Consider the following 26,317-nt stretch of genomic DNA (forward strand, 5'->3'; position numbering starts at 1 on the left):
GCCTATTAAATAGCCTTGGTCCATGGCAGTCCTACCTAAACCAGGGTCGTATTCTTTAGGGCACTACGTAGCAAAGCGTTTTGCAACAGCAAATTTAAATGACAGCTTTTTATTGGACACACATAGGTAGTCCCCTCCCTGTTGCAGTCCCCTTTTCTTCCATTTCGTGCCTAATAAGTAACACCCAGACATTCTAGTGGCGACAGAGTGGACAGTTGCTCCTGTAAACCCTAAAATAGACCTGGGCCATCTGCTTTCCCCAGTTCAGTGGCATGACCGCAGGGCGAGGCCTGGGGTTATTCTCAGACTGTGTGTGTGATCAGTCAGTGGGCACTGGGATGTCATCCGCCTCCTTCAGAACAAAGCCAGTAAGTCCCTTGTCCCCAGACTTCTGATGAAGTGCAGACTGATACAATTGCAAAACATAGGTATGAGGTGGGGAATACTGGTTAGAGCAGGGGTGTGAAACATTTGGATCCGGTGGTTCGAGCCCTGAATGCTGATTGGCTGACAGCAGTGGTATATCAGACCATCGTTTTTTAATGCTCTAATTGTGTTGGTAACCTGTTTAAAATATCAATAAGGCACCTCGAGGGTTTGTGGTATATGGCCAATATACCACGGCTAAGGGCTGTATACAAGCACTCCACGTTGTGTCATGCATAAGAACAGCCCTTAGCCATGGAATATTGGCCATATACCACACCTCTTCAGGCCTTGTTTTTTTAAATATACACGACCGGTCAAAAGTTTAAGAACATCTACTGATTCAAGGGTTTTTGTTTACTTTTACAATTTTCTACATTGTAGAATAATAGTGAAGACATCAACACTATGAAATAACACAAATCATGTAGTAACCATAAAAAAAGTGTTAAACAAATCAAAATATTTTTTATATTTGAGATTCTTCAAATATCCACCCTTTGCCTTGATGACAGCTTTGCACACTCTTGGCATTCTCTCAACCAGCTTCATGAGGTAGTCACCTGGAATGCATTTCAATTAACAGGTGTGCATTCTTAAAAAGTTAATTTGTGGAATTTCTTTCCTTCTTAATGAGTTTGAGCCAATCAGTTGTGTGGTGACAAGGTAGGGGGGTATACAGAAGATGGTATTTTACCAAATAGGGCTAAGTCCTAATTATGGCAAGAACAGCTCAAATAAGCAAAGAGAAATGAAAGTCCATCATTACTTTAAGACATTTCACAGTTTCAAGTGCAGTCTCAAAAACCATCAAGCACTATGATGAAACTGGCTCTCATGAGGAAGGGAAGACCCAGAGTTAAACACAAGTCTCAATGTCAACAGTGAAGAGGCGACTCTGGGATGCTGGCCTTCTAGGCAGAGCTCCGCTGTCCAGTGTCTGTGATCTTTTGACCATCTTAATATTTTATTAATGCTGGCCAGTCTGAGATATGGCTTTTTCTTTGCAACTGCCTAGAAGGCCAGCATCCCAGAGTTGCCTCTTCACTGTTGACGTTGAGACTGGTGTTTTGCTGGTACTACTTAATGAAGCTGCTAGTTGAGGACTTGTGAGGCATCTGATTCTCCAACTAGACACGAATGTACTCAGAACAAAAATAGACTGACGAGTTTCTGAAGAAAGTGCTTTGTTTCTGGCCATTTTGAGCCTGTAATCGAACCAACAAATGCTGATGCTCCAGATACTAGTCTAAAGACCAGTTGTATTGCTTCTTTAATCAGGACAACAGTTTTCAGCTGTGCTAACCTAATTGCAAAAGTTTTTTTTAATGATCAATTAGCATTTTAAAATGATACACTTGGATTAGCTAACAATGTGCCATTGGAATACAGGAGTGACGGTTGCTGATAAATGGGCCTCTGTACACCTACGTAGATATTCCATTTTAAAAAATCTGCCGTTTCCAGTTACAACAGTCATTTACAACAAAATTGTCAATTTGATGTTATTTTTAATGGACAAAAAAACTGCTTTTCTTTCAAAAACAAGGACATTTCTAAGTGACCACAAACATTTGAATGGTAGTGTGTGTGTGTGTGTTTGTATATATATCTAAATATTTGTTTTCTATTTTCTACATCAAAACTATGTAATAACACATATGGAATCATGCAGTAAACAAAAGTATGTGGACACTTGCTTGTCGAACTTCTGATTCCAAAATCATGGGCATTACTATAGAGTTGCTCCCCCTTTTGCTGCAATTAACACCCCCCACACTTCTGGGAAGGCTTTCCACTAGATGCTGGAAGATTGCTGCAGGGACTTGCTTCCATTCAGCCACAAGAGCATTAGTGAGGTCAGTCACTGATGTTCAGCAGTTAGGCCTCGTTGGCATTCGGCGTTTCAATTCATCCCAAAGATGGATTTGAGGTCAGAGCTCTGTGCAGACCAGTCAAGTTCTTCCACACCAATCTCAACAAACCATTTCTATATGGACCTCACTTTGTGCACAGTGGCATTGTCATGCTGAAACCCGAAAAGTGCCTTCCCCAAACTGTTGCCACAAAGTTGGAAGCACAAAATCATCTAGAATGTAATTGTATGCTGTAACGTTAAGATTTCCATTCACTGGAACTAAGGGGCCTAGCCCAAACTATGAAAAACAGCCCCAGACTATTATTCCTCCTCCACCAAAATGTACAGTTGGCACTAAGCATTGGGGCAGGTAATATTCTCCTGGCATCCGCCAATCCCAGATTCGTCCGTTGGACTGCCAGATGGTGAATCGCGATTCATCACTTCAGAGAATGCGATTCCAGTGGTGGCAAGCTTTACACCACTCCAGCCGACACTTGGCAGTGCACATGGTGATCTTAGGCTTGTGTGCGGCTGCTCGGCCATGGCAACCCATGTCATGAAGCTCCCGACGAACATTTCTTGTGCTGACGTCACTTCCAGGGGCAGTTAGGAACTTGGTAGTGAGTGTTGCAACCTAGGACAGATTAGTTTTTCGCGATGCGCGCTTCAACTGTCGCCGGTCCCGTTCTGTGAGCTTGTGTGGCCTACCACTTCACAGCTGAGCCGTTGCTGCTCCTAGAAGTTTCCACTTCACAATAACATCACTTACAGTTGACCGGGACAGCTCCAGCAGGGCAGAAATTTGAACAACTGACTTGTTGGAAAGGTGGCATCCTGTGACAGTGTCACGTTGAAAGTCACTGAGCTCTTCAGTAAGGTCATTCTACTGCCAGTGTTTGTCTATGGAGATTGCATGGCGGTGTGCTCGATTTTATACACGTCAGCAACGGATGTGGCTGAAATATTGCCGAATGTACACATTTTAAGCGGCGACCACATACTTTTGTACACACACACAAAAAGACAGAGAAATGATAATGGACCTACAGTCATAGTTTCTTGACTGTGTCCAGCTCATTAATAAATCACTGAAGAAAAGTGCTCATTTTGATGATGTGAAATTATAACACATTTTCAGTGCGTCCCTCTGGACCTCGTTGAAGACCGAATGCTGAGATTTGACACCCCTGGGTTAGAGCAGTATTTCTTCATCCCAGTCCTGGTTTGTTTTGTTGCCTTAGCACTACACATGTAAATCAATTGATCATCAAGCTTTGATGATTTAAATCAGATGTAGTGCTAAGGCAAAAACTAAAATGTGCATCCCCAGGACCAAGTATTTATAAAAGGAAAAAAAAAAGAAAAAAACACTGGGTTACAGCACTGGACTGGCTGGAGTACATACAGTACATACAGGCTGGCTGGAGTACATACAGTACATACAGGCTGGCTGGAGTACATACAGTACATACAGGCTGGCTGGAGTACATACAGTACATACAGTACATACAGGCTGGCTGGAGTACATACAGTACACACAGGCTGGCTGGAGTACATACAGGCTGGCTGGAGTACATACAGGCTGGCTGGAGTACATACAGTACATACAGGCTGGCTGGAGTACATACAGTACATACAGGCTGGCTGGAGTACATACAGTACATACAGGCTGGCTGGAGTACATACAGTACCTGCTGCATACTACTTGGGGAACTGGTCAGAGTAAAAGACTAGTGTCCTCATCTCTCCAATCCACCTCTGATCTATATTAAGACGAGCCCTTAGAAAGGATAGGTGCGTTTGGTTTAGTCTAAATTGACTGGTTTTCGTGGGGCTGCATTCAGAGAAGTGTTGGACAGCATATTATGATCTTAAAGGGTTAACCTTCCTCTAGATTCCATGCGGTGCTCATCAGCGACTGCCGTACACCTGCAGTTCCCCCGGACTCTGCCATAGCCACGTTTTTTTTTACCCTCTGTTCCGCATTAAATAATGTATTAAAGCTCCTCAATAACTCCCTTTGGAAAAAGCCCAAGCAGCAGTTATGCGGAGTAATGGCAATTCAAGGAGGAGGTGTGGAAGTGTTAACCCTGCTGACAAAAACACCTCCAGACGAGAGGACAGAGTCTCTACTTAGGCTACTGGCAATGAAATGCAATGCTCCAACTGTCTGAAAAGCTCAAAGGATGAAAATGACAGCTTTATTTACACTAGATGTTCTTGAAAATGAGAGTTAAGGAGACTTATTTCCCTACAAAAAACATGACCTTCTACCTCAAGGTCAAGCTCTGTGACATCTCTCTGACCCAAAAGAAAACAGCCTTCACTGCTCTTCCTCCATCTGACTACTCTGAAGCTCTAGCTTCCCTCTCGATAAAACCTTACTCTTGCCGCCCATTTTATTATCTATTGATTTGTAATCAACAAACACACTAAGACAAACAGCATTGCTCAATAGATCTGTACTCAAGTTAGAGAGACTGGAGAGTTTAAACTAGTTTAGATGTGTATTCTCATTAATCAACCACAGCATAGATGCCATTATTTTAGCTTGTAGGCCTACAAGGCAACTGACCCCATCCGTCAGAAGCCTACACACTTGCTTAAGTCTCCATCAAACCAATACAAATGCCCACATCACCCAACACGCATAACCCAGAATGACCCTCTCCCACACACACAATCAAGAGTTTATTATTTTATTCTATGAAAGTCAGTGGTATAATGGCTAAACTCTTTAGCTTTTTAGAAACAAACAGCAGGCCTATTTGTTATTACTAGGCTACATGTTTCTACGCACTGCTGACATTTATGGTAATGCAAACATCACTAAATACCTTTCAAACCCATAAAATGCCATTTTCAAAAGCTCAAGTTGATTAAAACGCACACAAATTGACAATGGAGACTCTTCGTCGCTGAGGCATACAGTCACATTTGAAAGGCCATGTGAGGCAGAACAGCTGAGCAGCAGATGTGTGTGGACATCAATGCTTTGAATAGAGCGTCTGATTTGCATGTGGCGGTATATGCTAGTCAGTCTATGGAGTGGTGGAGGCCTAATTCTAACCCTTTACGCTCCACACTTGAGCTCAGCGGGCCTGTTTGTTCAGGCCATCCCAGACCTGCCTGCTCCCTTTCAAAACAGAGCGTAAATTCCCCATGCATGCCATTCCGATCGGCTTAAATCAGCATTCAGGAGTTGGAGAGGATCACAAGAATTGAGTGCCAGTCAGTGGCACCCGCTCCTCTCCCTTTCCCTCCCCCTGGACTGAGTCTCTGGACTGACTCCGCTATAGTCAACTCTATAGAGGCTTGCCCTTCTCACCGCCAGACAGAGGGTGGTTCACATTCACTCCCCTTGTGTAACCCCCCCATTCTCATCATCACACTCCCCTGCATGCCCTCTCATTCCTCACACAGTTTCCTCCTCCACACACACTCAGCGCATGTGATGGTAATCCCAAACAACACTCGCCACAGTCAGAGGCTGGCACTAAGACAGCGTTGAATGAGCTGTATTCCGCCATAAGCAAACAAGAAAACACTCACCCAGAGGCAACACTCCTAGCAGCCTCTCCTAGGGACTTTAATGCAGGTAATTTAAATCCATTTTACCAAATTTCTATCAGCATGTTAAATGTGCAACCAGAGGAAAAAGGATCTCTGGACCACTGGTACTCTGCATACAAAGCTTTCCCTCACCCTCCATTTGGCAAATCTGACCATAATTCTATCCTCCTGATTCCTGCTTACAAGCTAAAATTTAAGAAGGAAGCACCAGTGACTAGATCAATAAAAAGAAAGTGGTGAGATGAAGCAGATGCTACAGGACTGTTTTTCTAGCACAGACTGGAATATGTTCCGGGACTCCTCCAATGGCATTGAGAAGTACACCACATCAGTCATTTGCTTCATCAATAAGTGCATCGATGACATCATCCCCACAGTGACCATACATACATACCCCAACCAGAAGCAACGGATTACAGGCAGCATTCGCACGGAGCTAAAGGTTAGAGCTGCTGCTTTCAAGGAGCCCGGAAGCTTATAAGAAATCCCATTATGCCCTCTTACGAACCATCAAACAGGCAAAGCGTCAATACAGGACTAAGATCGAATCGTACTACACCGGCTCTGACGCTCGTCATATGTGGCAGTGCTTGCAAACCATTCAGACTACAAGGGGAAACACAGCCGAGCTGCCCAGTGGCACGAGCCTACCAGACGAGCTAAACTACTGCTATGCTTGCTTCGAGGCAAATAACACTGAAACATGCATGAGAGCACCAGCTGTTCCGGAAGACTATGTGATGACACTCTCCACAGCCGATGTGAGTAAGACCTTTAAACAGGTCAACATTCAAGTCCACAGGGCCAGACGGACTGCCAGGACGTGTACTCCAGGCATGCGCTGACCAACTGGCAAGTGACTTCCACAGATGATGCAATCTCCATTGCACTCCACACTGCCCGTTCCCACCTGGACAAATGGAAAACCTATGTGAGAATGCTATTCACGGACTACAGCTCAGTGGTCAACACCATAGTGCCCTCAAAGCTCATCAATAAGATAAGGACCCTGGGATTAAACACCTCCCTCTGCAACTGGATCCTGCACTTCCTGAAGGGCCGCCACCAGGTGATAAGGGTGAGGTAGCAACACATCCACCACGCTGATCCTCAACACAGGGGCCCCTCGGGGTGCGTGCTCAGTCCCCTCCTGTACTCACTGTTCACTCATGACTGCACGGCCAGGCACAACCCCAACACCATCATTAAGTTTGCCGACGACACAACAGTGGTAGGCCTGATCACTGACAATGACGAGACAGCCTATATGGAGGTGGTCAGAGACCTGGCCGTGTGGTGCAAGGACAACAACCTCTCCCTCAACGTGATCAAGACAAAGGAAATTGTGGACTACAGGACAAAGAGGACCGACCATGCGCCCATTCTCATCGAGTGGGGCTGCAGTGGAGCAGATTGAGAGCGTCAAGTTCATTGGTGTCCACATCACCAACAAACTAACATGGTCCAAGCACACCACGACAAAGCCTATTCCCCCTCAGAAGACTGAAAATATTTGGCATGGGTCCTTAGATCCTCAAAAAGGTTCTACAGCTGCACCATCAAGAGCATCCTGGCTGGTTGCATCACTGCCTGGTATGGCAACTGCTCGGCCTCCGACCACAAGGCACTACAGAGCATGTGAACGGCCCAGTACATGACTAGGGCCAAGCTTCACGCCATCTTGGACCTCTATACCAGGCTGTGTCAGAGGAAGGCCCTAAAAATTGTCAGAGACACCAGCCACCCGTCATAAACTGTTCTCTCTGCTACTGCATGGCAAACAGTACCGGAGCGCCAAGTCTAGGTCCAAGATGCTTCTAAAGAGCTTCTACCCCCAAGCCATAAGACTCCTGAACATCTTGTCGAATGGCTACCCAGAATATTTGCAGTGCCCCCCACATCCCCTCTTTACACCACTGCTACTCTCTGTTGTCATCTATGCATAGTCACTATAATATCTCTACCTACATGTACATACTACCTCAAATGGCCCCACACATTGACTCTGTATTGGTACCACCCTGTATATAGTCTCACTATTGTTATTTCACTGCTGCTCTTTAATTACTTGTTACTTTTATCTCTTATTCTTATCTGTATTTTCTTAAACTGCCTTGTTGCTAAGGGGCTCGTAAGTAAGCATTTCACTGTAAGGTGTAACATGTTGAATTTGCACATATGACTAATACAATTTGATTTGAATCAGGATTAAAATGCTAGTTATTACGGAAATGTCTTTGAAATAACAATTAGTGATGGCAAGCATGAAAGTTTAGTGTGGTGGTGTGTTTGATTAATTTGCCAACGAGAACATTGGAAGGACTGAGAAGCTCAGTTCTGGTGAGTTTTTAAAAGGACATACTACTCCAAAATGAATTAAAATGGCCCTCGCTACATATTTGTTGCCAAACCCACTGGCTCCAGGTTATATCTATAAGTCTTTGCTTGCTAAAGCCCCGCCTTATCTCAGCTCACTGGTCACCATAGTAACACCCACCCGTAGAACACACTCCAGCAGGTATATTTCATTGGTCAACACCTCCTTTGGCCGCCTTTCCTCCAATTCTTTGCTGCCAATGACTGGAACGAATTGCAAAAATCACTGAAGCTGGAGACTTCCATCTCCCTCATTAACTTTAAGCATCAGCTGTCAGAGCAGCTTACTGATCACTGGACCTGTATACAACCCATCTGTAAACAGCCCACCCCCATAGTTGTTTTTTGCTCTTTGCACCCCAGTATCTCTACTTGCACATCATCATCTGCATATCTATCACTCCAGTGTGAATGCTAAATTGTAATTATTTTGCCACCATGGCCTATTTATTGCCTTACCTCCCTAATCTTACTACATTTGCACACACTTTATATAAATATAAATATAAATATATATATATATATATATATATATATATATATATATATATATATATTTCTATTGTGTTATTGACTGTACATTTGTTTATCCCATGTGTAACTCTGTGCTGTTGTTTGTGTCGCACTGCTTTGCTTTATCTTGGCCAGGTCGAGGTTGCAAATGAGAACTTGTTCTCAACTGGCCTACCTGGTTAAATAAAATGGTTAAATCAAATAAAATAAAAATTCCACATCCAGAAATGATTGCATGGTCCATATTATCAGGTATGCTATTAGCAAGAAGCATTATCATCTGTAGCTCAACTGATGCAGCATAGCGACTATAAATAAATAGGCTGAAGCATGGGGTTGCCGAAATGCATTTACCTCATTGGGATAATGATTAGCTAAATCCCAATTTTTATATTTGAACTAGTTAGCATCCTATTGATGAATTTTAGTACCAAAGAACTTGCATAAACACAGTGAATATAATGTAGACCTACCTGCTAGGGTAACTTGGGGTAACCTGCCACCCGGGGTAATGAGACCCCTTCCTGTACTTCTCACAGAAACCACTTCATGTCACCCCCAACACTTTTTTCCTGGTTGCCACTACTCTTGCTCTACAAAAAATGTAATCGGTTTCACAATTTTTAAGTTAAAAAACTAAAATGGTGGCGTTTCAACCCCAAGTTACCCTACAATTGACCCGGTTACATTTAGTCCCACTTTCCCCTACGCACTCTCAGCTAATTGCTAAGTGTTAAACATGCTGCTGCTAACCATACTGCGGACAGCCTAACATAGCAGGCGTAAAATAAACGCCTGAACTAGATCTCCTACATACTGGTCTTGACGAGGAGGTTCTCTTCTGCACTGTTCAATCAATCTAGTAAATGTGGAGGAAGAGTTAAGATGTCGTGTCACCTTGTTAACATACAAAAGCGTTAGTTGGGTCAATGGCTCCCTTTCCATTTCCCCCGAAAACCAGAACAAATCCATTTTTTGGGGGACTCTGCAGAGGCTGTGTTGTTTCTAAAAACTCTGGGTTTAAAAATGGTGTAGTTCGCTAATATTTAGGAGTTGAGAAATAAATAAACAAACTAACAATTAAAACTGCTGTTTTCCCAGCGATTGCAAGAATTGTTGTGCATTGACTGTCATGCATGTTTCCCTTCCTATCGCTCAGAACTTGAATACGCCTCGAGAGGAACATTTATCTTGCATAGAACAAAAAACAAGAAGCCGACTACGTAAATATATAAAAGTATTCTACTACAAGGTTGCCTGATTTGTCTATTCATTACTTCTTTTGTTTGCTGAGGAAAAGTAAATGTGGTTGTCTGAGGAATTTTCTTTCTTCATGTTCCATATTTTTTGGCAATTATTTTGGCGTGGCGCAGCGCCACAGCTAAATGACTGCAACAGCAACCTTGAGTCAGCATCACTTTGAGATAATAACACAGGGAATGGATGAACAAAGTGCAAGCAGGGGTGAAAGTAGATTTCTGCCCGGGACAGGAAACCCGTACACTTATTTTTTTTACATAGCCTAGGTGTAATCATAGAATATAGAATCCCTATTAATTTCATATGATCTCTGCGGGCCTCGTAAAGATGTGTCATACCACTGAACATCTATTACCCTTTAACATGGCATTGGCATAAGCACAAAACGGTCATGAGGCTTTCATCCGATTGTCACTTCCCATGAACGGTCGTCCACTCACAAAATAATTCCAGCATGAATTAAATGATGAATTAAAAAAGACACAGTGGTCATAAAACACCTACACATGTACTGTAATGAAATTCTGAGATTGTCATTGGGCCTACATTTGTAGCCTGAATAGGTGCGTCCAACGCTGTGCCTCGGTCTCTGCCACTCATCTCCGCCTTGGCAAAATGTAAGTGTTCTCCTCTAACCACAGCACAATTTGGAGCGTATATCACTGGATTCTTAAGTCAATTCACACATTTATCATGCGGTAATGTTAAATAATGGTCTAATAGCCTATAGCTTTCTTGCGATTTTGTGTTAATTATTGTGATAATCTCAGTTTTAATGGTATGGCGTTCCCCCACAATTTCTTCTGCCAGGACCATATTTCTGCACTTACTTTTACCCCTGAGTACAAGTGACTGATCTTGGTAGCTGTCCCTTAGCCTGGTCCCAGATCTGTTTGTGCTGTCTTGTAACTCCTATGTTCAGAGTCAGCGTCCATTGTCAATAACCGTTGGCAAGACAGCACAAATAGATGGCTGTCCTGTGCCTTACTGTATTAGGGCAGCCAAAGCCAGCGAAGCCGAGGGAGGGGAGGAGGACACCAACAGGGAAGACCTGCTCTGTGACAGGCCAAGCGGCAGCACGCCTCTCTGAAGGCAGCCACACGCTGTTGACATGAGGAAGGGGAGTAAACAGTGCTGGGCTAGGAATGTGGAACTATCCCCCCCTTCTCTCCCACAGGGGAACATTTTCAGGAGAAGTCTCTGTCTCCTCCCCCTAGTTCCAGTGAAGTTGAGCCTGCCCGGGATGACCTTTGCGGTGATAAAACAATCCTCTCCTGACACAATATTGAAAAACCGAATCTGTGCATAAGAAAGCAGCAGGCCGCTACTCATAATACCCCCCCCCCCTCCCAACTCCACACCTCCCAAGCGTTTCCATTGTCTGGCAGGCTAAGAAAACAACACTGAACATGACAGTGGGCAATAGGCCAACAGGGATCTGAACGCAATGGAGTCCGTTTTCATAAAGGCATGTGAACGAACAGAATTATCTCAAGGATTCAGAGTCTGTGACATACAATGTGACAGACATGTGTTGTTCAAAGAATTTGGGAGGTCTCTCCATTACAAAACAAGATGTTGCTTTTCACAGTGAACTCTCTATGCTCAGATAAGGATAGACCAAGGGCTACCTTTGAGTTTCTCTGAAATAAGGCATTGGAATAATTGCGTTGATAGTTCTTTGTATCAAATCATCTCTTACGCCAGCCTTTAGAGTTGCATTTTACTTGTATGTTCCCAGCAATCAAACAGACACATTTGAAGCCATTTCTTTGACCCCACATGAGTTTGAATTAATGTTAGGGTCATCCGGCAGAAGAGGAGAAGCCTGTAAGGGGTAACATCAGCTCGGGTTCATACCAATTTCACTTCCTCCAACATCCTTCCTCCTAACTTAATAACAGGAACAAATACAATCTGACGAGAACCTTCACTGTGCCATAACGGCACCAAATAAAAGACCGTCAATGATTACGGTAGTAATAAATAAATGGTTCACGCGCAAACAGACACCTTCAAAAAGGCACACAAAAGGAGGACACACACACACACACACGTGAACAATCAATCACACACGGTCACTCAAAAACATTGCAATTTACCATGACACAGGTGCCATCAATATAAATATTTATTTACATGTGACCGACTACAATATTAACCCGGGAAACAGAGGCAAAAATGTAAATCACGAGGATTTGATTGAAGTCAGTAGAAAATGCAGAAGCAGCTTGTAAGGAATCTTTTAAAAAGCATACATCACACACAGAGTGCAAGAAAATGGTGTCCGATTTTGCAGGTTAGGCCAGTGGTTAATTTATCGCATAAAATGTATGATCGCAAAACCTAGATTGTATTGGTGATAAAGGCAAATAGTACTTTGTTGTTGAAGCCTAAATAAAATAAAAAAACAAACGTGGATGTATGAATATTCCTAACCTGCTAAATGATTCCTCCATATAATATCAGCGATACTCATTGGTGGGCCACCAGCAAGGTGTGGTTTACCTTTGTCGTGATCAGTCCTTATCATATCCATTAAGGAGTTCTCCAAAGAGTGCAAGCTAAATGCATCAAAGGGCCGATTCCGGTCCTGCAAGAGAAGAGAGGGGTCAGAGGTTAGACATCTTATCTGTTGGTTATGAAAGTAGAGCACGACAACATCACTATGATTGGACACTGTGAAAGTTATTTAAGACGAGCTTGGAGATAACAGCGATTTTATTTTGATGACTTGTGAGAGGATAAGGAACACGCATCATCCACACAGATGCACAAAAACATACAACCATATCCATTTGTTGAAAGTTCAGCACTGACCCTGATAAGGAGAGAGCAGGGTTTCAACTAAATGAGGGCCTCTTACAACTCTCATGCCCAAGTCAAAGAAGACAATCATAGACCATACTTCCTGATATTACACAGCATAAACCCTGGGAAACTCGCAGATTTGTGTTGGTCTGATAGGAATGTAAATAGCAGAGGATTTCAAGAGTAGGGACACACCTAGAAAATCAAGAGTAGATGAAACTAGTGCCAAGAATGTTGTGGTTTGTGAGAGTGTGCTCTTTCCTCAAAACACTCAAGATGTTTCATTTCCGGAGTGGGATATTTTGAAGTTAGGAGTGTTTGTGACGAATCAGCTGATTCAGTTCTCCTGGCTAGCTGACCTGCAACATGGCCACCCTCTGAACGAGAGTCCTGCATTGTATCGGGTACCCACGGTTAACCAGCAAAATCAGCTGGCGTGTGGAAAGAAAACATTCTTTCAACCCGTGGGTCAACTCACAGTTCAGAACAATCATATTGTGGGTCAGAAACATTTTAAACCATTATAAAATTGTATTATTTTACAAACTTAAAAGCTTGTTGTGTTTCAAATTCCATTCTGTGCCTGGTGAGGCAGACATCTAGGCTACCAGCCACGCATGCAGTGGATCAGGGAACTGTCCTTTATTAGTGTGGTGCTGAAACGTATGTTTCATCCCCCCACGTGATAATTAGTACCCAAGTGTACTTTCCCTGGCAAGCCTAGCTCACACGAAAATGGCTCACGTCGGCCTAACCGGAGAAATATGAAAAACACCATTGTGAAATTCCCAATTTTGGTTCAGAAGGATTTGGGAGTCATTGTGGAAAGGACAACAACCCGGTAGATGGCTACACAGCCAGCAAAAAGTGCAAGCCGGTATTTGTTTACGATAGGCTAATAGTTTCAGTTAACCCATAAGAGTCTAAGCCGGGGGCTTTTGCCAAGCCTGTAGCTTGTCACAAAAGGTTCACAATTGATTTCTTAAAACGGCAGGTTATAGTAATAATAATAACAAAATAACACCCTAAATAGTTCATTTTCATTCCTTCTTTTCAAGTTACATGTTTTAAATGTCACATGCACAAGTACAGTGAAATGCAGTTCTTGCAAACTCAAAACACAACAATACAATAATCAATAACAATCTATTACTAGAATTAAAAAAACACGAGAAATAAGAATAGTAAATATGAAATACACAATAAAGTAAGTAAGCATATTAGTGATGGATGAAGATAGTTGAAGTCGGAAGTTTACATAGACCTTAGCCAAATACATTTAAACTCAGTTTTTCACAATTCCTGACATTTCATCCTAGTAAAAATTCCCTGCGTCTTAGGTCAGTTAGGATCAACACTTTATTTTAAGAATGTGAAATGTCAGAATAGTAGTAGAAATAATTATTTTTTTCAGCTTTAATTTCTTTCATTACATTCTCAAACGTTACAGGTAGCATTCCACAAGCTTCCCATAATAAATTGGGTGAATTCTGGCCCATTCCTCCTGACAGAGCTGGTGTAACTGAGTCAGGTTTGTAGGCCTCCAAACTCCCTTTTTCAGTTATGTCCACAAATGTTCTATAGGATTGAGGTCAGTGCTTTGTGATGGCCACTCCAATACCTTGACTTTGTTGTATGCTTGGGGTCATTGTCCATTTGGAAGACCCCAAGCAAACTTGCGACCAAGTTTTAACTTCCTGACAGATGTCTTGAGATGTTGCTTCAATATATCCACATAATGCTATCTATTTTGTGAAGTGCACCAGTCCCTACTGCAGCAAAGCACCCCGACAACATGATGCTGCCACCCCGTACTTCACGGTTGGGATGGTGTACCTCAGTTTGCAAGCCTCCCCCTTTTTCCTCCAAACATAACAATGGTCATTATGGCCAAACAGTTCCATTTTTGTTTCACCAGACCAGAGAACATGTTTCTAAAAAGTACTATCTTTGTCCCCATGTGCTGTTGCAAACCGTAGTCTGGCATTTTTACGGCGGTTTTGGAGCAGTGGCTTCTTCCTTGCTGTGCGGCCTTTCAGATTATGTCGATATAGGACTTGTTTTACTGTGGATATAGATACTTTTGTACCTGTTTCCTCCAGCATCTTTACAAGGTCCTTTGCTGTTGTTCTGGCATTGATTTGCACTTTTTGCAACAAAGTATGTTCATCTCTAGGAGACAGAACGTGTCTCCTTCCTGAGTGGAAAGACGGCTGCGTGGTCCCATGGTGTTTATACTTGCGTAATATTGTTTGTACAGATGAACGTGGTACCTTCAAGAATTTGGAAATTGCTCCCAAGGATGAAACTCTTGTGGAGGTACGCAATTTCTTTTCTGAGGTCTAGGCTGATTGCTTTTGATTTTCCCATTATGTCAAGCAAAGGCACAGAGTTTAAAGGTAGGCCTTGAAATACATCCACAGGTACACTTCCAATTGACTGAAATGTCAATTAGCCTATCAAAAGCTTCTAAAGCCATGACATCATTTTCTGGAATTTTCCAAGCTGATTAAAAGGCACAGTCAATTTAGTGTATTTGCACTTCTGACCCACTGGAATTGTGTTACAGTGAATTATAAATTAAATAATCTGTCTGTAAACAATTGTTGGAAAAATAACTTGTATCATGCAAAGTATGACTTGCCAAAACTATAGTTTGTTAACAAGAAATGTGTGGATTGGTTAAAAAACGAGTTAATGACTCAAACCTAAGTGTATGTAAACTTCCGACTGCAACTGTATGTAATGCCTTAGATCACTGTGCCACTCGGGTGCCCCAGTTGAATCCATCCATCATATTCTACTCAATAGGTGCTATAAGGCCTAGATTCATCTGATCTGAATCAAAGTTCCTAGCGAGTTGGAGGAGGGAAGGGCATTGAGGAGTTCGCTCCGTATGGATTTCAGCCTATGAAGTTTAGGGCCACTTGGTATATATTTTGGCCCAGACTACAGAGCTGATTTAGTGTGCTTATTCTGGCCCACTTCCTGGTTCATTGATGGAGAGACTGTTCCAATACGGAGCCTGTTTCAACACTAGTGACCTTAAAAATGATCTACTAGAATGTCTCTGATTCTATCATAAAAGCTTTTAAATCGTAGGTGAGTGAGTAAATCAGCAAGTGAGGGAATGACAGGGTCTAGGCAAGTAACGGAGTGACTTACAGTGTGCTAGCAACACAGGAGTTCAGGCTAGACCTAGCCCTTGGCAGCTGTGTCCTGTGAGTCCACTGCCCTAGCCGTGGGGCCACATTGTTTGCACAGCAGTGCTATTGTCGTGCATTCGGGCCGGGCATTCAACAGCGTTATTCCTCCCTGGATCCGGGCACTGCCGTGGCAGATAAAAATCTGCCCACTTGGTACAAACGGTAAACACTTAAAATGCTGAGCTTTTCATTCCGCTCCCCTCTTTTTCCACCACCATGCACTCTTCTGATCCTAAACCCAGAGAGTGAGGGGCATCATTCACAGTCAGTGGGGGGGGGGGTTCATTAGGCCGATAAGAAACGCTCATTTTACTTTTCCATGGCAAAACGTTTTGCTACGTTCTGCCTTAATGAGTACAACATTGAGGAGATACCCACCACACACAGCATCTCCTCTGTCAGACCACTCCACTACTGCTTTTAGTGTTGTGTTAATACACCACATAGGATATCCAGCATGTGGGATACAGACTACCTGCCATTGTACCTGCTCCCCATTCTCAAAATTGTCTCTATACATCTGACCCATAATCAGGATATGGCTCCCGAGTGGCGCAGCGGTCTAAGGCACTGCATCTCAGTGCAAGAAGCATCCCCGCAGTACCAAGTTCGAATCCAGGCTGGGTTTGGCTGGGGTAGGTCGTTAGAAGGGCCATTTGACAAAAAGAAGGAGAATGATGGAGTGCTGCATCAGATGACCTGGCCTCCACAAATCACCCGACCTCAGCCCAATGGAGAAGGTTTGGGATGAGTTAGACTGCAGAGTGAATAAAAATCAGGAAACAAGTGCTCAGCATGTGTGTGAACTAGTTCAAGAAAAGCATTCCAGGTGAAGCTGGTTGAGAGAATGCCAAGAATGTGCAAAGCTGTCAAAGTAAAGGGTAGCTATTTTGAGGAATCTCAAATATATTTAGATTTTCTCCATACGTGAAATTTCATAGTGTTGATGTCTTCACTCTTATTCTACAATGTAGAAATTTTTTAAAATGTTCAAATAAAAACCCTTGAAAGAGTAGGTGTGTCCAAACTTTTGACTGGTACTGTGTATATAATTTAGATTTTTTTTTCCATACAGATCTACTACACATTTTCAAAGTGAAATAAAAAATAAATAAAACATTTAAATACACCTTTTCCAAATAAGAATAAAATAATAAATAAGAATAAAATAAGTGCAGGACGCAGCCTGAGATCCTCTGGCAGGGCACTGTTGACCATGCCAAAGTCTAGGTTGAAAATGAAAGGAGACATGGCAAATGCCCTTAGGGCCCCTAGAATCAGGCTTGCAGATTCAGTGCCTACTCTTAAAACTCTACTGAATACTTTTATAAAGATGCTTTTAATGTATGATTTCAATTATCTCTTTTCATTCTCTTCCCTCCGGGTCTTTGTTTCTTCATAAGTACTTTTATTTTATGATGCGAAGCACATAGTGACTTGTAATGAAAAAGCAATACAAAGAAAGCTCTTCTTATTGATTGCGTATGTCTTCACACCCCGGAGTTAATACTCGGTGGAAGCACCTTTGACAGCCATCACAGCTGTGAATCATTGTGGTGGCAGCACCATGTTATGGGTATGCTTGTCACTGGCAGGGACTCTGGAGTTTGTTGGGATCGAAATAATTATGAAGGGAGCAACGCCCAGTTAAAAAGTTTGAGGAAAACCCGCCTCGGTCTTCTGAAAACCCTGGGATAGTCTTATTTTTCAGCGGGACAATTACACAAATCTTAATTCCAAAGACACACCAGAATGGCTTCCCAAGAAGTGTCGAGTCTTCCTGAGTGGTCCAGCCTCAGTCCGGACTTAAGTTAAATTTGCTTGAAAATCAGAGACAAGGCTTAAATATTGCTGTCCAACAATGATTCCCACCAAATTCCCTAAGCTTAATCAATGTTAACAAAATCAATGGATAAACGTTGCCCTAAGAGTCACGCAAAGTTGGTAGAAAATTGTTCAAAACAGTGGAGGATGCTGAGCGGAGGACAGCTCCTAATAATGGCCGAAACGGAGCGAATGACATCAAACCATGTGTTTGATACCATTCCACTCATTACCACAAGCACACCCTCCCCAATTAAGTTACCACCAACCTCCTGTGATTCAAAATGATTAATCGCTGTAATGGCTGCCAAAGGTGCTTCCACCGAATACTAAACGCAATAATTTGTATTTATTTGGAAAATGTTCTAGAATTTTTCTTTCACTTTGAAAATGTGTAGTATATTGTGTAGAGGTGTAGGGAGAAAAAAATCTCAATGTATTCCTTTTTAGCAAAATGTGAATAGTGTGTAGACTTCCACTAGCGACTGTACTGCATGCGTTGCCAGGCTAAGCTTCAGTGTATTAATCAAACCTCATGCATAACTAAAGTTTTATACAGAGCAACTTCATCATGGAGGAAAACTGAATTTACGCTAAAAAAACAGGCAGCCATCGAAGGTTGCAATGACATTATATTTACACTACTTCTAAGGACATGCACATATGGTTTACATACCAAATTTCATGGCTCCATAACCATCGGTTCAGTTCCTATAGCCCTGATGTGATATGGTGCTATCTAGTGGTGTAGCATGGCCGACTTTGAATGAGGCAATTAATATCACTGAAGTTCATTAAAGGCTAATTAGTTGGGTATACCATGGTTCATGACAAGATTTCTAGCATCTATTGGTACAAAGTGGCCATATTTTTTTCTCAAAACCATTAAAAACAAACAATTCAAACAAAACAAAAAAATTTGGAGTGAATCTGACGTATGGTTCATGAGGAGAAGATGATTGCAAGATTAGGATCAGTTAGGATCACCACCTTATTTTAAGAATGTGAAATAGCAGAATAATAGTAGAGAATGATTTATTTCAGATTTCTTTCAATCACATTCCTAGTGGGTCAGAAGTTTACATGCACTCAATTAGTATTTGGTAGCACTGCCTTTAAATGATTTAACTTGGGTCAAACGTTACAGGTAGCCTTCCACAAGCTTCCCACAATAACGTGGCTGAATTTTGACCCATTCCTCCTGACAAAGCTGGTGTAACCGAGTCAGGTTTGTAGGCCACCTTGCTCGCACACGCTTTTTCAGTTGCGCCCACACATTTTCTATAGGACTGAGGTCAGGGCTTTGTGATGGCCATTCCAATGACTTTGTTGTCCTTAAGCCATTTTGGAATTTTCCAATCTGTTTAAAGTCACAGTCAACTTTGCGTATGTAAACTTCTGACCGACTGGAATTGTGATACATTGAATTATAAGTGAAATAATCTGTCTATAAACAATCGTTGGAAAAATTACACGTGTCATGCACAAAGTAGATGTCCTAACCGACTTGCCAAAACTATAGTTTGTTAACAAGAAATTTGTGGAGTGGTTGAAAAACGAGTTAATGACACCAACCTAAGTGTACGTAACCGTCCAACTTCAACTGTATATCATGAGTAAGTATATCATTTGTATCTATTATTTGTTACTTGCAAACTTTGCCATGAAATGAACAGCAGCAGTACAGAACCATCGCTAGACTGGCACATTAGACAGCACATTTCTCACTCGCTAGTAGGCTTGGGTAGTATACCGGGGTATTTCAAAATAGCCACGGGATGGTTTTTAAATACCCTCAATAGCGTTGAAACAAATTTGACGTTTTTATGAATGTGAATATTTGTAGCTACATTTAAGTAAATATCTGCAGTTAACTTGTGCAATAAGTTGGGAGATAAAGAGTGCATACTTAATTTCACCTGTCACTTCAGTCACGTGGTGCTTGTTTACAAACACACAAAAACCAGAGACTGGAGCCTTTTAAGTCACTCACTGTTGTGCAGCCAGGTGATCTAGCAACAGTGTGGAATTCACATCTAAATGCTTATCAGCTAGATATCTTACAACTATTAAGTTAATTGACCAAAAAATACAAAAGGATTGTGCATTTGGTTTGCTAATTTAGCTAAAGTGGTTAGCTTCTTCCAAAATCAAGTTTCACTTGGTAACAGCAGAGAATCCCCGCCAGGATCAAGAGCCTTGCAGTCTAATATGTATTTTATGTGTGCAGCACACTGTAAAAATAATTTGAGTTACTTGTATACCTTTGAGCTGCAAATACATTAGGTCAGAACCCGTATAAAATGTTAGCAATGCGCTCATTAGCATTTAGTCAGCATTCTCTATGGGATATGACATGAACTTGTTAGCATTGCTAATCTTCTAAATACTATATTGCACCCCTTGTGCTCAGTGCTGGTATTACCAAATATCCCGGTATGGCACAAGGTTGGTATGAAAACTGGATACCGCCCAAGCCTACTCGTAGATGCATATAAAATGGGCCAGATGCGCAATTCAAGGGGAATTAATACACAACAAAAAGCTACATTTGTTATTTATCTTCAAGACCTAAAAATGTTTTATTCTGATTTGATTTAAGTATCAACATGGACTCAGAACATCCAATTCCATTGTTTCTCTATGAACAATTGTACATTTGAGTGTGACATTTTTTGGGGTTACAGAAAAATAAAAAGAGAAGAGAAACAAAATCAGAGATTGTATAGGACTCCCCTAAGAGTTGTTTATTAACCTGTTTGGGATAGGGGGCAGCATTTTCATGTTTGGATGAAAAGCGTGCCAAGAGTAAACTGCCTGCTCCTCAGTCCCAGTTGCTAATATATGCATATTATTATTTGGATAGAAATCACTCTGAAGTTTCTAAAACTGTTTGAATGATGTCTGTGAGTAGAACAGAACTCATATGGCAGGCGACAACATGAGAAAAATCCATCCAGGAAGTGGGCAATCTGAGATTTGTAGTTTTTCAATGCTTGGCCTATTGAAAACAGTGTCTATGGGGTCATATTGCACTTCCTAAGGCTTCCACTAGATGTCAACAGTCTTTAGAACCTTGTTTGAGGCTTCTACTGTAAAGGAGGGGCTCATAAGGGCTCTTTGAGTCAGTGGTCTGGCAGAGTGCCACAAGCTCGTGACGCTCGTTCACATGAGAGTCAGCTCGCGTTCCATTGCATTTCTGAAGACAAAGGAATTCTCCGGTTGGAACATTATTGAAGATTTGTTAAAAACATCCTAAATGATTGATTCTATACATGGTTTGACATGTTTCTACGGACTGTAACATAATTTTGGGACTTTTTGTCTGCACCTAGTGATCGCGCGTCATGAAGTTGGATTACTGGGCTGAACGAGCTAACAACAAGGAGAAATTTGGACATAAATGATTAACTTTATCTAACAAATCAAACATTTATTGTGGAACTGGGATTCCTGGGAGTGCATTCTGAAGAAGATCATCAAAAGGTAAGTGAATATTTATAATGCTATTTCTGACTAATGTTTTTATTTTTTTTAACCCCCTTTTCTCCCCAATTTCGTGGTATCCAATTGTTAGTAGTTACTATCATGTCTCATCGCTACAACTCCCGTACGGGCTCGGGAGAGACGAAGGTCGAAAGCCATGTGTCCTCCGAAACACAACCCAACCAAGCCGCACTGCTTCTTAACACAGCGCGCATCCAACCCAGAAGCCAGCCGCACCGATGTGTCGGAGGAAACACAGTGCACCTGGCGACCTGGTTAGCGTACACTGCGCCCGGCCCGCCACAGGAGTAGCTATTGCGCGATGAGACAAGGATATCCCAACCGGCCAAAGCCTCCCTAACCCGGACGACGCTAGGCCAATTGTGCGTCGTACCACGGACAATTGGCGCGAACCCAGAGTCTCTAGTGGCACAGCTAGCACTGCCCTAGACCACTGCGTCACCCGGTAGGCCATTTCTGACTAATGTTGACTCCAACATGGCAGATATCTCTTTGGCTTGTTTTGTCGTCTGAGCGCCGTACTCAGATTATTGCATGGTTTTCTTTTTCTGTAAAGAATGTTTCAAATCTGACACCGTGGTGGAATTAAGGAGAAGTTTAATAGATGTATCTTTTATCAATGTTTATTATGAGTATTTCTGTAAATTGATGTGGCTCTCTGCAAAAATCACCGGATGTTTTGGAAGCAAAACATTACTGAACGTAACACGCCAATGTAAACTGAGATTTTTGGATATAAATATGCACTTTATCGAACATGTATTGTGTAACATAATGTCCTATGAGTGTCATCTGATGAAGATCAAAGGTTGGATGTCATAAGGTGAATGCACCAATTTGTAAGTCGCTCTGGATAAGAGCGTCTGCTAAATGACTTAAATGTAAATGTAAATGAGTAGCCTTCCTTTCTCAGAACAAGAATAGACTGATGAGTTTCAAAAGGAAAATTTTGTTTCTGCCCATTTTGAGCCTGTAATCGAACCCACAAATGCTCCAGATACTCAACTAGTCTAAAGAAGGACAGTTTTATTGCTTCTTTAAATCAGAACAACCGTTTTAAGCTGTGCTAACATAATTGCAAAAGGGTTTTCTTATGATCAATTAGCTTTTTTAAAATGATAAACTCGGATTAGCTAACACAACGTGCCATTGGAATACAGGAGTGACGGTTGCTGATAATGGGTCCCTGTATGCCAATGCAAAAATTCAATAAAAAAAAATAAAAAACAGTTTCCAGTTACAATAGTCATTTACAACATTAACAATGTCCACACTGTATTTCTGATCAATTTGAAATCATATTTTACACCCCCCCCCCCCCCCCAAAAAGAGCTTTTCTTTAAAAAAAACAAGGAATTCCTACATGACCCCAAACTTTTGAATGGTTAGTATAAGCACAAGTCAAAAGTTGACACCTACTCACTCATTTTTTATTTTCTACATTGTATAATAATAGTGAAGACATCAAAACTATAAAATAAACACATATGGAAGCATGTAGTGCCCCCAAAAAGCCTTGATGAGAACTTTGCACACTCTTGGCATTCTGTCAAACAGCTTCATGAGGCAGTCACATGGAATGCATTTCAATTAACAGGTGTGCCTTGTTAAAAGTTCATTTGTGGAATTTCTTCCCTTCTTAATGGGTTTTAGCCATTCAGTTGTGTTGTGACAAGGTAGGGGTGGTATACAGAAGATAGCCCTATTTGGTAAAATACCAAGTGCATATTATGGCAAGAACAGCTCAAATAAGCAAAGAGAAATGACATCATCATTACTTTAAGACATGAAGGTTAGGCAACCCAGAAAAGGTCAAGAACTTTGAAAGTTGCTTCATGTGCAGTCCAAAAAACCAAGCGGTATGAAGAACCTGACTCTGAGGACCGCCACAGGAAAGGAAGACCCAGAGTTACCTTTACTACAGAGGATTTCATTAGAATTAACTGCACCTCAGACTGAAGCCCAAATAAATTAGTCACAGAATTCAGAGTAACAGACATCAACATCAACTGTTCTGAGGGGACTGCGTGAATCAGGCCTTCATGGTCAAATTGCTGCTAAGAAACCATGACTAAAAGGACCCCAATAAGCAGAAGAGACTTGCTTGGGGCAAGAAACATGAGCATTTGACCAGAGGAAATCTGTCCTTTGGTCTGGTGACGCAATGACTATGTTAAGTTTGTGACTACAAACTCATTGGATGCATTTGCAGTTTGTTTTGGGTTATGTTTTGACCAATGAACTGTATGGTGAATCATGTATTGTCATTTTGGAGTGACTTTTATTCCAAATTTGAGATTTTTGGTTCCAACCTCCGTGTCTTTGTGAGACGCAGAGTAGGTGAACAGATGATTTCCGCATGTGGTGGTTCCCAACTTGTAACATGGAGTCGGTGTGATGGTGCTTTGCCAGAAACACCATTCGTGATTTATTTAGAATTCAAGGCACACTTAACCAGAGCATTCTGCAGTGATACACCATGCCACGCCATCTGGTTTGCGCTTAGTGGGACTATCATTTGTTTTTCAACAGGACAAGGACTCAAAACATACCTCCAGACTGTGTAAGGGCTATTTGACCGAGATGGAGAGCTGCATCAGATTACCTGGCCTCCACAATCACATGACCTCAATCCAATTGAGATGGTTTGGGATGAGTTGGAACACAAGAGTGAAGGAAAGTCAGCCAACAAGTGCTCAGCATATGTGGGAACTCCTTCAAGACTGTTGGAAAAGCATTCCTCATGAGAGCTGGTTGAGAGAATGCCATGAGTGTGTAAAGCTGTCAAAGGGTGGCTACTTTGAAGAATCTCAAATATATTCTGATTTTGTGTACCACTTTTTTTGCTTTCTACATGATTACATACATGTTATTTCATAGTTTTGATGTCTTCATTATTCTACAATGTAGAAAATAGTAAAAATAAAGAAAAACCCTTGAATGAGTAGGTGTATTCAAACTTTTGACTGGTACTAATATAGATAGATCTATTTATGACAATATTGCCTGCTAGTCACAGTGAACATTCTTCTGACACCGAATCTGTAAATGAGAGATACATGGATCAGTAATTAGCAATCCCTAAGGTACGTCACAAATTCATATGTTTTCAGTGAAAAACACACTCCAATAGCTGTCTGAGTCCTAATTTGGACATTGTAGTTGCAATGACTTAGTAACTAGCTGTTCAGGATTTGGGAGACAAAAGTTATTCACAAAACAAGTACCATCAGGGAAAACTGTGCTGCAATGAGTTTAAAAGAAATTACAGAAATTAAGTGAGCATTGTTAGCAGTAGAGGTCGACTGATTAATTAGGGCCGATTTCAAGTTTTCATAACAATCGGAGATCTGTATTTTTTTTTTTTTTTTTTTTTTACACCTTTATTCAACTTGGCAAGTCAGTTAAGAACACATTCTTCATTTCAATGACAGCCTAGGAACGGTAGGTTAAATGCCTTGTTCAGGGGCAGAATGAAAGATTTTTACCTTGTCAGCTCGGGGGATTCAATCTTGCAACCTTACAGTTAACTAGTCCAACACTCTAACCGCCTGCCTCTCATTGCACTCCACGAGGAACCTGCCTGTTACACGAATGCAGTAAGCAAGTTGCTAGCTAACATTAAACTTACCTTATAAAAAACAATCAATCAATCATAATCACTAGTTAACTAGACATGGTTGATGATATTACTAGTTTATCGAGCGTACATTGCATATAATCGATGCGGTGCGTATTGTCCTTGCTCCAATGTGTACCTAACCATAAACATCAATGCCTTTCTTAAAATCAATACACAGAAGTATATATTTTTAAACATGCATATTTAGCTAAAAGAAATCCAGGTTAGCAGGCAATATTAACCAGGTGAAATTGTGTCACTTCTCTTGCGTTCATTGCACGCAGAGTCAGGGTATATGCAACAGTTTGGGCCGCCTGGCTCATTGCGAACTAATTTGCCAGAATTTTACGTAGTTATGACATAGCATTGAAGGTTGTGCAATATAACAAGAATGTTTAGACTTAGGGATGCCACCCGTTAGATAAAATACCGAACGGTTCCGTATTTCACTGAAAGAATAAACGTAGGTATTCGAACCAGAGACCTTTCGGTTACTGGCCCAATGCTCCTAAATGCTTGGCTAGCTGCCGTATCTGACTCAGGGGGTTGAATACTTATCTAATCAAAATATTAGGGTCTTTATTTTTCAAACATTTTCTAACAAAGGTTAAAATAGTTCTTCCACCTGTACATTTGAGTAGTTTGCTGACAATGAATGACAAATAAATCCATTCTAATCCCACTTTGTAACAACAAAATTTGGAAAAAGTAAAAGGCTGTGAATAGTTTCTGAAGTCGCTGTATCTTCATTAAACAATGTATCATTGTATTCATTGTATCTGCTTTTGAAAAAGGAGATGTCTCAGGCCGAGTGGTAGCCAAAATAGAAATGGGCAGATAGGATGGCATTTCATTGGTGTGTCTGACGTAGCTGTAGACATCAGAGTAGGCTGCGCTGAGACAGCACCTATCACTGACGAAAAGCACACATAACTCCTAGGTTATCTCCACTGCAGTCCTGGCAAACTAGGCATGGAAAACGTGACTTACATTGGCAGCATTCTAGTACTCTCCTTTAAAATAGTGTAAAAGTATTTAGTTAATGACTCAGAAAGGGACCTTTTCTTTCCCCTTGGCCTTTTTAGATAAGCTTTTCAAAGTAAAAAAATATATATAAAAAATATTTTTAAAAGATCTATAGAATCACAGTTTACTGAACCGGCACTGTTCATTACTTGGTTGTCAAGTGACTGTAGCCTAGTGCATTCTTTAATTTCTGTCTATAGCTTTTTAAAATAACTAGGCCTGAATAAACTGAACTACTTACTGTCTACGGCACATCAGGCTATAGTGACAAAGTAAAATGTCTGCACAGTAAAACAAGAGAGGGGGTGGACT

The 26,317-nt window shown here is 41.5% G+C and overlaps 1 protein-coding gene across 1 annotated transcript in view; it reads right to left on the reverse strand.

The window, feature by feature from the left end:
- LOC124041413 (cytoplasmic polyadenylation element-binding protein 3-like) overlaps positions 1 to 26,317 on the reverse strand; it is an 83,183-nt gene that overhangs the window by 51,763 nt on the left and 5,103 nt on the right. The window contains 1 exon segment of the mRNA XM_046358956.1: positions 12,518 to 12,602. Within this exon segment, the coding sequence (XP_046214912.1) occupies positions 12,518 to 12,602 (85 nt within the window).

This window comes from Oncorhynchus gorbuscha, linkage group LG08 (genome assembly GCF_021184085.1).
Source record: "Oncorhynchus gorbuscha isolate QuinsamMale2020 ecotype Even-year linkage group LG08, OgorEven_v1.0, whole genome shotgun sequence".
NCBI classification, from domain to species: domain Eukaryota; kingdom Metazoa; phylum Chordata; class Actinopteri; order Salmoniformes; family Salmonidae; genus Oncorhynchus; species Oncorhynchus gorbuscha.